The 14,583-nt window shown below is 50.5% G+C and overlaps 1 protein-coding gene across 2 annotated transcripts in view; it reads left to right on the top strand.

The window, feature by feature from the left end:
* The window catches only part of Ror2 (receptor tyrosine kinase like orphan receptor 2), a 208,142-nt gene extending 194,276 nt beyond the window's left edge, over nt 1-13,866 (top strand). The window contains exons 5-9 of one of the 2 annotated variants that reach the window (XR_007105191.1): nt 152-279; nt 4,675-4,989; nt 6,558-6,769; nt 9,762-9,964; nt 11,341-11,477. Coding sequence is in view for 1 of the 2 variants with exons in the window: in XM_047526517.1 (XP_047382473.1) it covers nt 152-279; nt 4,675-4,989; nt 6,558-6,803; nt 9,762-9,964; nt 11,341-12,786 (2,338 nt within the window). In the remaining variant the exon portion in view is untranslated. Of the gene's footprint in view, nt 1-151; nt 280-4,674; nt 4,990-6,557; nt 6,804-9,761; nt 9,965-11,340 lie in introns of both variants that reach the window. The other variant, XM_047526517.1, reaches the window with a different exon arrangement.
* The last annotated feature ends 717 nt before the right edge of the window (nt 13,867-14,583 follow it).

The following is a 14,583-nucleotide window of genomic DNA, read 5'->3' as shown; positions in this document are numbered from 1 at the left end:
GTGTAGACTTTTTATGTAAAAGTTTTCAACTCATTTGGATAAATACCATAGGGCAAAATTATTGGATTGTAAGATGCTAGATTTAAAAATCAAATCATCGGGAATATCTGACAACTCCCACTGCACTTACAGACCTTGTGTGCTTTCACAGGGATGACTACCAAGAGGATGGATTCTGTCAACCCTACCGGGGAATCGCCTGTGCACGCTTTATTGGGAACCGGACCATTTATGTAGATTCTCTCCAGATGCAGGGGGAGATTGAAAACCGAATCACAGGTAGGAGCCAAACACTTTGCTCATGAGACATTAAGCACACTTGAAGGCACCTCTTTCTGCAGGCAACCACCACTTGTGCATTTTACTGCTCATGGCCCCAAGAGTGAATCTCTTTATCTCTCTCTTCCTCTTTTTTTTTTTTTTTTTTTTTTTTGGTGCTGGAGTTTGTTGAACCCAGGGCCTTGTGCATGCAAGGCAAGCACTCTGCCAAATGAGCTATCCCCAGACCTTTTTTTATTATCCCTCTTGTAGTAGGAAATCAGAGATCGTTTTTAGAAGCAGTTGCAATTTGTTAATATGATTTGTCCTGAAACTTCCCAGCTCAAATTAGTGTAGTAGTCTATTTTCTGTTACTATAATGAAACACCTGAGGCTAGGGACTATAAAGAAAAGAAGTCTATTTAGCTCACAGTGCGGAAGGCTAAAAGTCTAAACAGCATGATGCTAGCTCTGGTGAGGGTCCCCCTGGCTTCATCGCATGATAAGTGGCACCATGTTGGTAACATATGTGAGAAGGAGAGATCCTTTGGCATAACCGGAAGCCAAAGCAGCCCAGGAGGGCCCAGGCTTGTTTTTTTATAACATCATTCTTGAGAGAACTAAGCAGGGTTCCCTGAGAGCTACCTTGATCCCTTCTGAAGGCCAGTGTTGCCAGCAAACCAAATGATCTCCCACAAGGCCCTGCCTCTTAGAAGTCCCACCACCCCTTAACATCACCCCACTGGGAACCATGCTGCCAATACAGGAACCCTTGGAGAACAGAGCACATCCAGTAGCAATTAGCAAGTGCAGATTGTGTGGGACATAGTTCTGCACGCTTAATTTGACCAAACCTTGAGAGTTCCACGTACCCTCCTACTGCATCTCCACGGCATCTAGACCAACCAGCTCATGCCACCTGCTCCTCCTTTGTTCCACATTTCTTGACTCTTGTACCCTCTCTGAGCCATGTTTGGTTCAAAGGCTTCCAGGCTTGATTTCAGCCTTTGGTGGAGAGGGTTGCCTGTCACCTGTGGAGCCTGTGGAGCAGACACTGCAGTGAACACAGGCTACATCCGTATTCAGTTTCCAGAGAACAAAGCCAGGTCTTCAGCTCCCTGGTTCAGAGTCGGAGAAGTGGTCAGGTCATTTAGGAATCAGCTCCTTGGATCCACTGTCAGCCCTAATGTAACAACTTGTGCACATGCATTTCCTTGATGGAAATCCCTGGGGATTAGAACATGACCGAAGTCCTGCACAGCCTCCTTGGCTCTTCCTTTCCATCCCCAGCCCCCCAATTTTCCCTCCAGATCCCATAAGGTGCCAGGAGAACCTTGTGAAGCTGGCAGCGCCCTAGCACCCACATCTGGTTGGATTTTCTCTGTGGTGCTCTCGACCTTGACTGCACCCGGGGGGAGTCCAGCCAGGCAAAGGGGTGGCAAAGCACTACCCTGGTAGTGGGATGGGTGGAAAGGCATGGAGGGAGGACCCAAGGCAGAGACCTGACCTTCGTAAGTCCAGCTCACTCTAATAGGAGGACCTAAGATGCTGGTCACTGATGGGTCTGCCTGGCCTGTGCTGGCAGAGAGCTCCCCACAGGCAGGATCAGGGTTCCAGTGGGAGGTAGAGGAGCAGTTGTGAGACAGAGGAACCTGAAGGTGTTGTCCTGGTCCAGCAGGAAGCCATCATGGAAGTTTTGGTACCTCTCAGCAGGAAAGCTGTTTATTCTGTTTAAAGACAAACTTCTGAAACCATTTGGGCAGTAAAAAATACAACAAGTATACTTCATGTCATCAGGGAATTTAGCCCGAGCATCCCTAATCTGAAAGTCTGAAATTCAAAATACTCTAAAATCTGAAACTTTTTGGGCACCAACATGACACAAGTGGAAAATTCCAAACCTAAACTTTGATGATTCAGTGCATACAAACTGTTTTGTGCACAAAATCATTCAAAGTATTTTATAGAATTACTTTCAAGCTATGTGTATGTGAATCAATTTCATGTTTAGACTTGGATTCCCCGTGGATATCTCTTTATATATATGCAGATACCCCAGAATTTGAAAACATCCCCAAACTAAAATACTTCTGGTCCCCAGCTTTGCAGATAAGGGGCACTCAACCTTTGGACAATACTGACTTGTTTCACAGAACTGAAATGGGTGATGGGGAACAGTGTTCACAGCAGTACCTAACAGCAGTACACTTGGATTTTTCTGTCTTAATTCTATGTCATTAAAGTTAGTTACAGCCGTTCCTATGAATCATGTGCTCCAAAATCCTTGAGTCCATCCTCAGCATCTTTTAAAATGCTAACCAGAGTTGGCGCAGTGGCGTAGACCTGTAATCCTAGTGACTCCGGAGGCTGAGGCAGGAGGATCTCCAGTTCAAAGCCAGCCTCAGCAAAAGTGAGGTACTAAGCAAATCGATGAGACCCTGTCTCTAAATAAAATACAAAATAGGACTGGGGATGGGGCTCAGGGGGCCAAGTGCCCCTGAGTTCAATCTGTGGTACCCCCCCAAAATGCTAGCCAGAGACTCCAGAATTAATCGAAAATCCCACTTATTGGCAAACACTGATTCTAGACCCAAGATTGACCCTTGATTTTTCTTCAGCAGTGCTTAAGGGATCAAACAGCTCAGATCTCCAAGCAGCCTGACTTTATAGCAGTTTTGAAAGAAAAACATAGAATGGGGGCTCTCTAGATTGATGGTACATACAGTTTTTGCAGTGTGAGAGATGGGACCCAGGGTCTCACATGTGCTAGGCAAGTGCCGTAACACTAAGCTACAACCCCGGCTCCCCCCAAATAAATATGAAGTCACTCTAGATGGACTGGATTGTGGTTTGAAACTTAGAGACTGAGTCAGTGTGGTAATGTCCTGTTTGGAGATCAGGGTGTTATGCAACATTCAGAATGTGACAAAGGTGAGGACATAGGTTGTTGGGTCTCCTTGGTGTATTTTCAGAAACCTCAAATGATACATTTTAAGGTCGAGGAGTAGGAATGTTATCAAAATCAGCCGTGATGTCATATCAGTTGAATTACCCCATGAGACAATCTTTTCCTGCCTGGAGTTAGAGCCACCAATTTTGATGGCCCTCTCCATAACTTCCATATCTGTAGTGAGGTCTTCAAACCTGAGTTCCACCCAATCTGGAACTTCCTAGGCCTTAACCTTGTAACCTCTCTGTGCCTCAATTTTAATACCAGCCAGAAGGGATTCCAGGACTGAAGACAAAGTGGAGAGCACTCGGGTGTGGGCACAGGAGCAGGGCAGAGCCAGCTACTGTCAGGCCTGTCACTGGACCTGCCAGCACCCTCCTGGACCCATTCACTTCCAGGCCTATTTTACAGGCTCTGTGAACACTTTTATTCCTCCCATTGGGGGTCTCCGCAAATCACTTTACTGAACTAGCTCAGAAAGGACTGAGAGACTGTCAATCACAGGATGAGAAAGGTCCTGAATGGGCTCCCTCACTGGCTACTGGGTTGGTGCCCCAGGGGGCATCTGAGAATAAATAGGTGGTGGCAGCGCCACCTGCTGGCTACAAATGGGACTTCAGGTAAAAGTCAGCAGGAGCTGGGGCGCCCCAGGGACTAAATTCCATCTTCTAGGTTTTCTCCCTATGTTGGAGGGAACAGTCTCCACAGGGTGTGTAGGAAAAGCCTCTGTCTTCAGCTGTACATCATCTGTCACCTGATGTGTCCCCACAACTTCATCCTCTGACATCTGAGACTCAAGCTCCTGCTGCTGCTACTTATTTTCTGCTTCCTTCGGTCACAGAAGTCTTTCAGAGTTGAAATCCTGCCCTCCCAGCTTTGCTTGGCTCCTGACCCCTGGCTTTCCCACCACTCCATGCCACACCCCTTTTACCAGCTGCCCCTTCTGGTCACTTCACCTCTCCAGCCGCATCTCACAGAGCTGACATTTCCCCTCATTCTGGATGGGTTTATTGTGCCCTGTGGGGTCTCCCTGCCTGGGTCCCTGAGGGAGGCCTGGGGTATTAGGAAGAGGGGCTCAGGATTGTGCCTCTTGTCCTGCTGTCTTCGGGAAGTTGTCCAGCCCCAGCTCTGCACACCTGTGGTTACAGAATCCCCACTCATGGTAGAACCTTAGGAGGTGGCCTCGGAGTCTGCACTCTGAATCTTTCTGTCATGGAAGAGGCATCTAGCTGAGAGGTATCTTGGACCTGGTTTTCCTTTCTTCTTGCTCTGCTTAAGTTTGCAAGGGAACCTCTAGGACCAGGGACTTAGGTGTCTGCTGCTAATTCTGAGGCTCAGCATAGGGATTGGTGACCAGGAGGCAGGGGGCCACATGAGGAGGAAGGTTAGGGTGCAAAGCAAGGGCTGGGGGGGCATTGGGGATGCAGTCCTAACCCATCACTCACAGGGGTCTCACGCCTCTGCAGCGGCCTTCACCATGATTGGCACCTCCACGCACCTGTCGGACCAGTGCTCGCAGTTCGCCATTCCGTCCTTCTGCCACTTCGTGTTCCCACTGTGCGATGCCCGCTCCCGGGCGCCCAAGCCCCGTGAGCTGTGCCGCGACGAGTGCGAGGTGCTGGAGAGCGACCTGTGCCGCCAGGAGTACACGATCGCGCGCTCCAACCCGCTCATCCTCATGCGTCTGCAGCTGCCCAAGTGCGAGGCACTGCCCATGCCCGAGAGCCCGGATGCGGCCAACTGCATGCGCATCGGCATCCCCGCAGAGAGGCTGGGCCGCTGTGAGTATCCCAACGCGGGGAGCTGAGAGGGGTAGTGTGTGGGCTTGACATGGGCTCCCTGGGGTCCCCGTCTGCCTCGTGTAAACAAGTCATAGCAGATCCTCACTGTCCAGCCCCCAATCCCACAGGGCAGCCTGCTGGTGGTTAAGAGCTAGGGGTTTGACCCAGATTCACACCCCACTTGAACCCTGTCCATTTTTGAGACTGGAGTTAAGTTGCTCAAACTCCCTCCAGCTTGGGACTTCCTGTCTCCAGATTGGGGGTGATCCAGGTTTCTGCCCAAAAGGCTGCTGGGAGCATTGAGGGGAGGGCCCAGCATCCCAGCTTCTCTGCTCCTTTGGGGAAACGTGGACTCCCAGGCCCTGTACAGTCTCCAGAAACCTGAAGGTTTCTAAGCCTTAAACAAGTTTGAGATGTGAAGATGACGCATGGTGGCAACTCAGAAGGACCCAGAAGCATCCATGTCACTATAAAAGGGAATTTAGATGGTCTCTCCACCTTCCCAGACTCCTTTCCCTGCAGTACAGGACCTCAGCGATGGAGGGGACACTTAATTCTTCTGAACCTGAGGCTGGGTGTGGCCTGTTTGGGGTCCGTAGAGGACAGAAGCAATGCCCCCCACCCCCTCTTCCTGGCAGCAGAGTAGCCTGTGTTTTCTGGGTATTTAGTAAGTCCTGGCATTCGGCAAAGCCAATAAGGGAAGAAAGCACGGGACAGGGAGTACTGCAGACATCTCCCAGGACATGCTGTCCCCGTGAGAGGTGAGACCCAGACCAGAGGCCACTTTGCTCTCAAGCTCCAGGGTTGTTTTAGCTGCTGACAAGTCTGAGGTTTCCAGAAGTGCACAGGGTGCCTTACCAAGACAGGCAGGGCCTGGTCTCAGGGCCCTGCATGTCCATCCAACTCCTGGCCATGGGGCTTCCACTGTGACCCGAGGAGTTGCTTAAACTCCCTGTTTCCTCATGTTCCATGAGGGTAATAGTGCTAACCTCGTGGGGTTGGAATGAAGATTAAGTGAGTTAATAATTAAGTCTTGGAAGAGGACTGGAGATAAACTCTGGGTAAATGTTCAACAAATGCACATCCTTAGCTCCTCCATGGAGCATAGTAAGGCCATCGGCGCTGTTCTTGCAGTGACCGAGCTGGCATCCCCCTGGGTGGTGGAGGGGGTCTTGCAGATTGCAGGGCCAAGCCCAGGATTTACCCTGGCTGCTTGTACAGTTCAATTTGGCTTCTCTTATGAGTGAGAATGAGGCCAGTGCTGACAATTCCAAAGGTGGTTTCAGGGCCGTGGAATAACTTCTGACAGCTTTCCTTCACATGTGTCCCTAATGCGCCCTCAATTTCATTTATAGGCTTGGGACTTTATTGAGTCATTATTTTTAATGCTGCTTTTCTTGGACGATATGTAAAATCCTTTGGTCTTTTGGAAATTCCCAGTTGGGGACAGGCAGGCAGAGTGGATTTGTTCCTTTATGAAGTAGTTGAAGGAGGGTGAACTCTGTACCCTCAGGGTGGGCCCCATGCCCCTGGATGTTCACACCTCCTAATGTGTCCGCCTCTTTCAGATCATCAGTGCTACAACGGCTCGGGCTCAGATTACAGAGGGACCGCCAGCACCACCAAGTCGGGGCACCAGTGCCAGCCGTGGGCCCTGCAGCACCCCCACAGCCACCACCTGTCCAGCGTGGACTTTCCCGAGCTCGGAGGGGGGCATGCCTACTGCCGGAACCCCGGAGGCCAGATGGAAGGCCCCTGGTGCTTTACGCAGAATAAAAACGTACGCATGGAACTGTGTGACGTACCCTCGTGTAGTATGTATTCTCTCTCTCTCTTTTTTTAAAATGTTGACTGTTGAGTTGGCCTGTGATGAGAATGTTCTGTTTTGCCTCAGGACAGAGAGAACCACAGAGCCCCATTGTGATTGTTGCTGGTTATGATATAAAATCAGATCCTTATAAAATGTCTTAAAATGCAGAGAAGTCTGGGGGCTGGGGAGATAGCTCAGCTGGTAGAGTGCTTGCCTTGCAAGCACAAGTCCCTGGGTTTGATCCCTAGCACCACAGGGGGGAAAAAAATGCAGAGATGTCTGGAGACTATTGTGCATGTAACTCCTAAGTTCAGCACACAGTGGTAGCTACTGCCTGAATTCTGGGACGCTTTCTCCATCCCTTTTCCTGTAACCAGTCCTGGAATTCAGTTGGCCTCTTTGTTCCTCTGTGAACATCGTGGCACAGTATTTCCCAATATGAAGAAAGATGCTCCCCTGTCCCCTTCTCTGGGGCTTTTCCCTGCTTCTGAGCTTTCACACACACAACTGGTAGAGAGAGGAGAAAATAGAATCCCCGATCTCTCAACATTCCCTCTAAGTGTCTTTGCTACATAAAATATAGGAAGAGACTGTGTAGTCAGTGACTGAAAACTTCAGGGTTATTATCTCTGAATGTAAATTACTGAATTTACATTTCAGTAAAGTTGCGTGACTGAGACTCAGCTGGGACCAGGAAGTGGTGGGTGAAGGGAAACCGTGAGACCATTCAGAAAGACAGATCAATCTGTGGGGCAGTCCAGGCTCCCCTGCCTGGAAACCTTCTCCCGTGGAGCCATGTGCCCCCACCCTACCGGATATTTATGAGTATTTACCTTTTGCTGTTTTGAAATTGTGATTCGGTGGCTCCAGATTTGTCATTGCTTTTGCTGAGCAGCTCACACACCTCTTCAGGAATGTGTGTTCATTGTAAGAATAAACTGTGAGAATGCAAATACCAGGAGCTCAACTGTAGCCTACCCTGGTACAGTCCTTTGAAACTATTTCCTGCAAGGAAGGACATCAGCGGTACCCATTAAAAAAAAAAAAAAAAAAAATATATATATATATATATGCACATTGTTTGATCCGGTGATTACTAGAATCTTATGTTGTGGCGATACTTGCACTTACAGGGCAGAAATGTAAGGAAATTTCTTGCAGAAACACTCATGAGAGCTAAATGTGAAACAGACTAATTTATCAGTAAGAGGTTGCATGGGTTAGGGAAGTACATCCACACTGGGGGGTAGTATGCGGCTGTAAAAGAATCTGCAGACCCGTCCAAAATAGTTGATTCTGTTCCAAAAACAGGAGCAGAAACATACAGGTGACACAATTCAATTTAAAATGAAGTCTAGTCTCTTGTAAAACACTGTATGAAACTACTCTTCCTGGATACCAGAAGAGTTAAATATCAGTTGTTTAATGTGGTTCAACCTAAAATACACACAAAAAATTGAGTATTAGCCTATTAACAACATGGTAGCTACTAGGAATATTTACTTTTTAAACCCCACATTTCTGTAGTACATTTTTTTTCTCCAATAAGCATGTGTTGTGTTGGTAATTTAAAAAAATATAATAATAAAGCAAATGATTGTGTAATTGCATGAACAAAGCTCTTGTCCCTGATTTTGGCATGAGGGACATTGTTGCACCCCTCACCCTAATAACGAAAAATAAACCAGAATCTACTGTCCATGGCCCCTGACGCTTCTGGAACATCTGCCTCCTGGACCTTTTTGGGGGCCAGGGAAGTTGCTGGGTGGGGACAGAAGACAGTTTTGTCTTTAGATTTATTTGATTTTATCTTATTTAGAGGGCAGAAGTGGGAGAGACTAGGTTTGGGACATTGTGACCTTTCCTAAGAGGGCACCAGAGTGCTCCTTTTGAGACTGAATCAGTTTTTTCAGATATCATGTTGACCAGATATTTTTTGTTTTCTTCCACATGGAGAGCTCATTGCCCCCTGGTCATAGACCTGTCAAGTCTGGGGTAGTCATTTGAAGGTCGGGGGCTCACGTAAGGCCACATAGTTCCCTGGGGATACAGGGAAGTGCCCCTGGAGAGCCCACCTTTCATCACATGTAGGGAAGGGGTCTGCCTTCCTCACTCAGGCCACAGGCTCTTAAAATAGGGTCGCCAGGGGAGGTGCTGGGTTGGGGGATGGTGCCAACAGCCCCAGGGCAGCCAGCCCTTGCCCAGCTGCCGGGGTCCACCCCCTGCTTACTGTGGTCTCGCAGCCCTGCTTCTGGTGTGCTCCTCCGCCACTTCCCATAAACCCTGTAGAGGGAGACAAAGCGCTGCTTTTCACTGTGGAAAATAAAAGTGAAGGGTAGTTGAGAGCTTAGTACCATCAGTACATCTTGCTTTTCAAGAACTCTTTGACCCTTTCTGCATATTGTATTGGGCAAATTCATGGACTGCCTGTGCTCTTTTAAATTAAATGCATTTTATATGTAGTATTCTGAAATACAATGTTAACATGATATAAAAATGTCTAAAAAATTTAAAATGTTGAATGAGGAAGAAGGTCATTTCTAATCCCAGAGCCAAGTTTGACCCACCAAGGTGGACAGCAGATGTATTTCCTAAATCTCCCCAAAATCGGGAGTGGAGGAGACCTTGGTAAAGGTGAAATACCGCTCAACGCCTGTTCCCATGGTGTCAAGAGCACCAGAAAAGCAAAGTGAATGTGGCCATTGTGGACATGAAGGCCTGTGGAGTTCGTCTGCGTTCCATGCTGTACATTCCAGTTTGTTTCCGTGGCGGGTGGTTTGGGGTTGTTTGCACAGTAGGATGAGCACTACTTTTAAGGTTTGGTGTGCAATTTCGCCCTTTTGTATAATTTATCGGCTTGTCCACTTGCGCTTACATACTTTGGCTGGGCAGCTGGTAGAGAACTTGGAGTTGAAAGGGGGTTGTCTTCTCAAAAGTCACCAGAGCCTCTTCTCGTTCACAGGTCCCCGACACAGCAGCAAGATGGGCATTCTGTACATCTTGGTTCCGAGCATCGCCATTCCCTTGGTCATCGCCTGCCTTTTCTTCCTGGTCTGCATGTGCCGCAATAGGCAGAAGGCTTCGGCGTCCACGCCTCAGCGCCGGCAGCTGATGGCCTCGCCCAGCCAGGATGTGGAGATGCCGCTCATCAACCAGCACAAGCAGGTCTTTTGCTTATGTCTTCTAGCAAGGCAGCTTTGTGAGGTCGTGTCCTCCAGGGTTGGTCACCTCTGAGACTCAGTTTCTTCATTTCCTCCATACATAGCACATAATTTTCTCTTGCCACGTCTTCTCTAAAATACATCCGGATGTGTGTGTCCTTAGAAAATGAATGGCAGGCATATTTGGAATTCACCAAATAAGAAGTCCGTGACTTCTCCCCCACAACTAGACCGGGGCACCTCGTGTGGCCCAGCAGAGGATCCTCACTGCTCAGGTGCCTCAGCTCTGCCCACAGGATGACCTAAGAGAAAGACAAAAGCCTTCCCACAATTTGACACTTCAGGTGGCCTTTTTAAGGGACCAGTACTGGTTTTCTGGTCAGTTTTCCTTGATTGGTTTTGCTGTGTTTGTTTCTGAGGGAAGGATAGAATACCAGTCTTTAAATGGAAGTAGGAGGGACTGGCAACCTCTGAGAGATTGTCCCCACTCTGAATGTTCTTAAATGACAGGGAGGCAGCTAGGAAACTCCGAAATATAGCAGGTGAAAAAGTGGGTAGCAGCTTTGCCACCCTTCACCCTGGGGGGGCACTGTTTCCACCTGACGCGGAAGGAAGGACCCTTTGAGGTGGTCAGGGAAAGTTGGTTCATTTGGCTCTTCAGCCAGGGGGGTGCTGAGGATTAGCCATGGACAGGATCTGAGGAGGACACGGGGCCCCCAGGACTGGTGTGCAGGTCCAGGAGACTGAGAAGGATGAAGGCCAGCTTTACAGAAGGAGCAGGCATTGCAGAGGCTGAGAGGCAGATGCCAGAGGGTCTGTATCACCTGTGTGGTACTTTTGCCAAGAGTGCTTTGCCTGAGAATTGAATCCAGAGAAAGCCCCAAGGCAGGCCCAATGAGGAAGCCTCTGTAGACCGGTGGGCTGGACTCTAAAAATGACAAAATCAGGAAAGACCAAGACAGGACATTGTGCTATGGTGTGGCTGCACACGGGGGGACGTGGAGGCAGCACTCCTGGGAGAGTCCAGGGGTGGCTGTGGGAGAACTGGTGCTCAGGTGTGGCCTCAGGACGTGTCTGAGTGTGAGCACATGGATGCACACACGCGTGCACACACACACACGGGAGTGGGAGGGAGGTTCTGCGGTAGCATCCTGGTCACATTTTGGAGGCACCTAATATGCGGCCTGATTAGGAACGTGGGAGGTCCCAGACAGGCTGCAGCACAGCTGTATTTAAGGTTAATTGGGGAGCCACGTGCAGGGCAGGCAGGAGCGGTGGGTCTTGCACCAGGGCTGCCTCTGACCCCTCCAGGCTCCCTGCTCCTCCTGGTGTCGGCAGTGAGTGGCTGAAAGGCTTAATTTGGGCTTTTCTTCTCGACAGGCCAAACTCAAGGAGATCAGCTTGTCCTCGGTGAGGTTCATGGAGGAGCTGGGGGAGGACCGGTTTGGCAAGGTCTACAAAGGCCATCTGTTCGGGCCTACCCAGGGGGAGCAGACCCAGGTGGTGGCCATCAAGACGCTGAAGGACAAAGCAGAGGGCCCGCTCCGGGAGGAGTTCAGGCACGAGGCCATGCTGCGGGCACGGCTGCAGCATCCCAACATCGTCTGCCTGCTGGGCATGGTGACCAAGGACCAGCCCCTCAGCATGATCTTCAGCTACTGCTCGCACGGCGACCTCCACGAGTTCCTGGTCATGCGCTCGCCGCACTCAGACGTGGGCAGCACCGATGACGACCGCACGGTGAAGTCCGCCCTGGAGCCCCCCGACTTCGTTCACGTGGTGGCGCAGATTGCAGCAGGGATGGAGTATCTGTCCGGCCACCACGTGGTCCACAAGGACCTGGCCACCCGCAACGTGCTGGTGTACGACAAGCTGAACGTGAAGATCTCAGACTTGGGCCTCTTCCGCGAGGTGTACTCTGCTGATTACTACAAGCTGATGGGGACCTCGCTGCTGCCCATCCGGTGGATGTCCCCCGAGGCCATCATGTACGGCAAGTTTTCCATCGACTCGGACATCTGGTCCTACGGCGTGGTCCTGTGGGAGGTCTTCAGCTATGGCCTGCAGCCCTACTGCGGATACTCCAACCAGGACGTGGTGGAGATGATCCGCAGCCGGCAGGTGCTGCCCTGCCCGGATGACTGTCCTGCCTGGGTCTACGCCCTCATGGTCGAGTGCTGGAACGAGTTCCCCAGCAGGCGACCGCGCTTCAAGGACATCCACAGCCGGCTGCGGGCCTGGGGCAACCTGTCCAACTACAACAGCTCTGCCCAGACCTCGGGGGCCAGCAACACCACCCAGACCAGCTCCCTGAGCACCAGCCCCGTGAGCAACGTGAGCAACGCCCGCTACATGGGGCCCAAGCAGAAAGCCCAGCCCTTCCCGCAGCCCCAGTTCATCCCCATGAAGGGCCAGATCAGACCCATGGTGCCCCCACCCCAGCTCTACATCCCCGTCAACGGCTACCAGCCCGTGCCTGCCTATGGGGCATACCTGCCCAACTTCTACCCAGTCCAGATCCCTATGCAGATGGCTCCACAGCAGGTGCCCCCTCAGATGGTCCCCAAACCCAGCTCGCACCACAGCGGCAGCGGTTCCACCAGCACGGGCTACGTCACCACAGCGCCTTCCAACACGTCTGTGGCAGACAGGGCAGCTCTGCTCTCAGAGGGCACCGAGGATGCTCAAAACATCCCAGAAGATGTGGTCCAGAGCCCAGTGCAGGAAGCAGAGGAGGAAGAAGATGGCTCTGTCCCAGAGACGGAGCTGCTGGGGGACAATGACACTCTGCAGATGGATGAAGCACAAGTTCAGCTGGAAGCCTGAGGGGCACACAGGGCCCAGGCACCAGGAGATGAGAACCCACTGTGACCCCAATGGGACCTCAACCCCCTTCGAGAGGTCACAAACCAGTCATCACAAGAGCCCAGAAGCTGGAGGGCTGGTTTGCAGACTCAGTGACCTGAAATCCTGCACCTGTCTTGTCCGTTCTCTGCGCTCAGAGCTGCCTCTGGGTCCCCCTGTTTGGCTGGAGGCCACACTGGTGCCTAAGCTGGGCAGAGGACCTAGCAGCATGACCTCCTTGGAAACAGGACCTACCCTGACCCCTGTCCTACCTGCGTTTTTTCCTGGTGGTCAATCAGTGGTGAGCTGCATATGCTCTGCAAAAATATGGGCCACATCTTCACCCCATATTGTGTGTGGATCGAGTGTCAGAAATGTGGGGGAAACAGGTCTGCACAGGGACTCTGGAGGCACCTGGGGCTCCGAGATTCTCCTTGGCCAGCCTGCTGGCTTGGGAATGGAGGGAGCTCCATTTCCCTCCGCTGCCCCCAGGCCAGTGGTATTCTCCCAGCCAAAGATGAACAGAACAGCACACTGCCACCTGCCAAGGTCCAAAGAGGAAGGGGCTTCCAAAATGGGAGCTCCCCGTATTAAAGCACAACGTGCCTTTACAGAAACCGACCTTGTATTTTTGCAAAATGGTTTTAATTATACTGCATGTGTATTTTGCCCACTTTGCTGGAATTCAAGGGAACATATTTCTTGGGTTTAGAATGTTCAAAAGGAAGCAATATTGTACAGAACACAGTATTGTTATTTTTTTTTTTTTTTTTTAAGAATCATGTACAGACCTTAAATGTAATTTATATGTTTTTTTTGTATGCTGTTTTCCTGGAAGTATTTTGAGCTTGAATAATGACTTAGTAATTTAACTGTTTACATTATCCACGTTGGGATGCCTTCGAGCTGCGGTTTCGGTTTGCTTCTTGTTGTACTGTGTGGCAGCGAGGTCCTTTCATTTCAGAGCCCCCGTGACACAAAGGCCAGCAGGCGTGCTGTCTCTCTCCTGTGCACGTTGCCATTCCCTCTGTAAATCCCACACCTGGTGTATCCAATAAAGCGAAACAGAACCTCTGGCTGGCTCTCTCGCAGGCTGTAAGGAGAGGGCTGCGGTAGGCGCCTGCGGGCGGGAGAGGCCTGGCGATTCGTTGGGCCCTCTCTGTGCATTTGGGAGATTCACTCAGGACCAGCAACTCCATGCTAAAGCCAACGTAGTCATCGTATAGAGAAAGGATGGAAATCAATTCCATTTCTTTTTTTTTAATTTATTTTTTGATTACCTTGTGTTAATTGTACACTTAGTGGGGTTTGGTGTGATATTTCGACACGTGCTCATCAAGTCCTTTGCCACACCCACCCACCACTCTGCCCAGCCCCTAGTCTACATTCAAGTCGACTTTTCCCACTGCTTTTCTCTGTTGAGAACTCCAGTGTGAATCAATTGCAGATGATGTGAAGATGAAGGTGGTATCTTTGGTTGTGAACTGGCCCCGGACATTTTTAGGCCTGGAATCTTGTCATTTTCTGGGGCCCCAACCCAGGGCTGGGGTATGGGAAGGAGAGCAAGCAGGGAATGAGCCTGGGATTCTCTGCCCCTGTTCCAACTGCAGTGTGACTGGGTGCAGTGATTTGGGCCAGTGGCTCCAAGGCTCCCAGTTGGGCAGGGGTTGTGGAACCAGAGCCAAAGCCTGGAGGTGATTCTGGCAACCAGCAAGCAGCCTATGGCTGAACCTTTACCTTGGCATTTTGGTAGGGCTACTTCCTATTTATTGGAGTGTG

Source organism: Sciurus carolinensis, chromosome 15, assembly GCF_902686445.1.
Source record: "Sciurus carolinensis chromosome 15, mSciCar1.2, whole genome shotgun sequence".
In the NCBI taxonomy this organism is placed as follows: domain Eukaryota; kingdom Metazoa; phylum Chordata; class Mammalia; order Rodentia; family Sciuridae; genus Sciurus; species Sciurus carolinensis.
The sequence above is the reverse complement of the archived record's forward strand: the minus strand, read 5'-3'. Positions and strand labels throughout refer to the sequence as shown.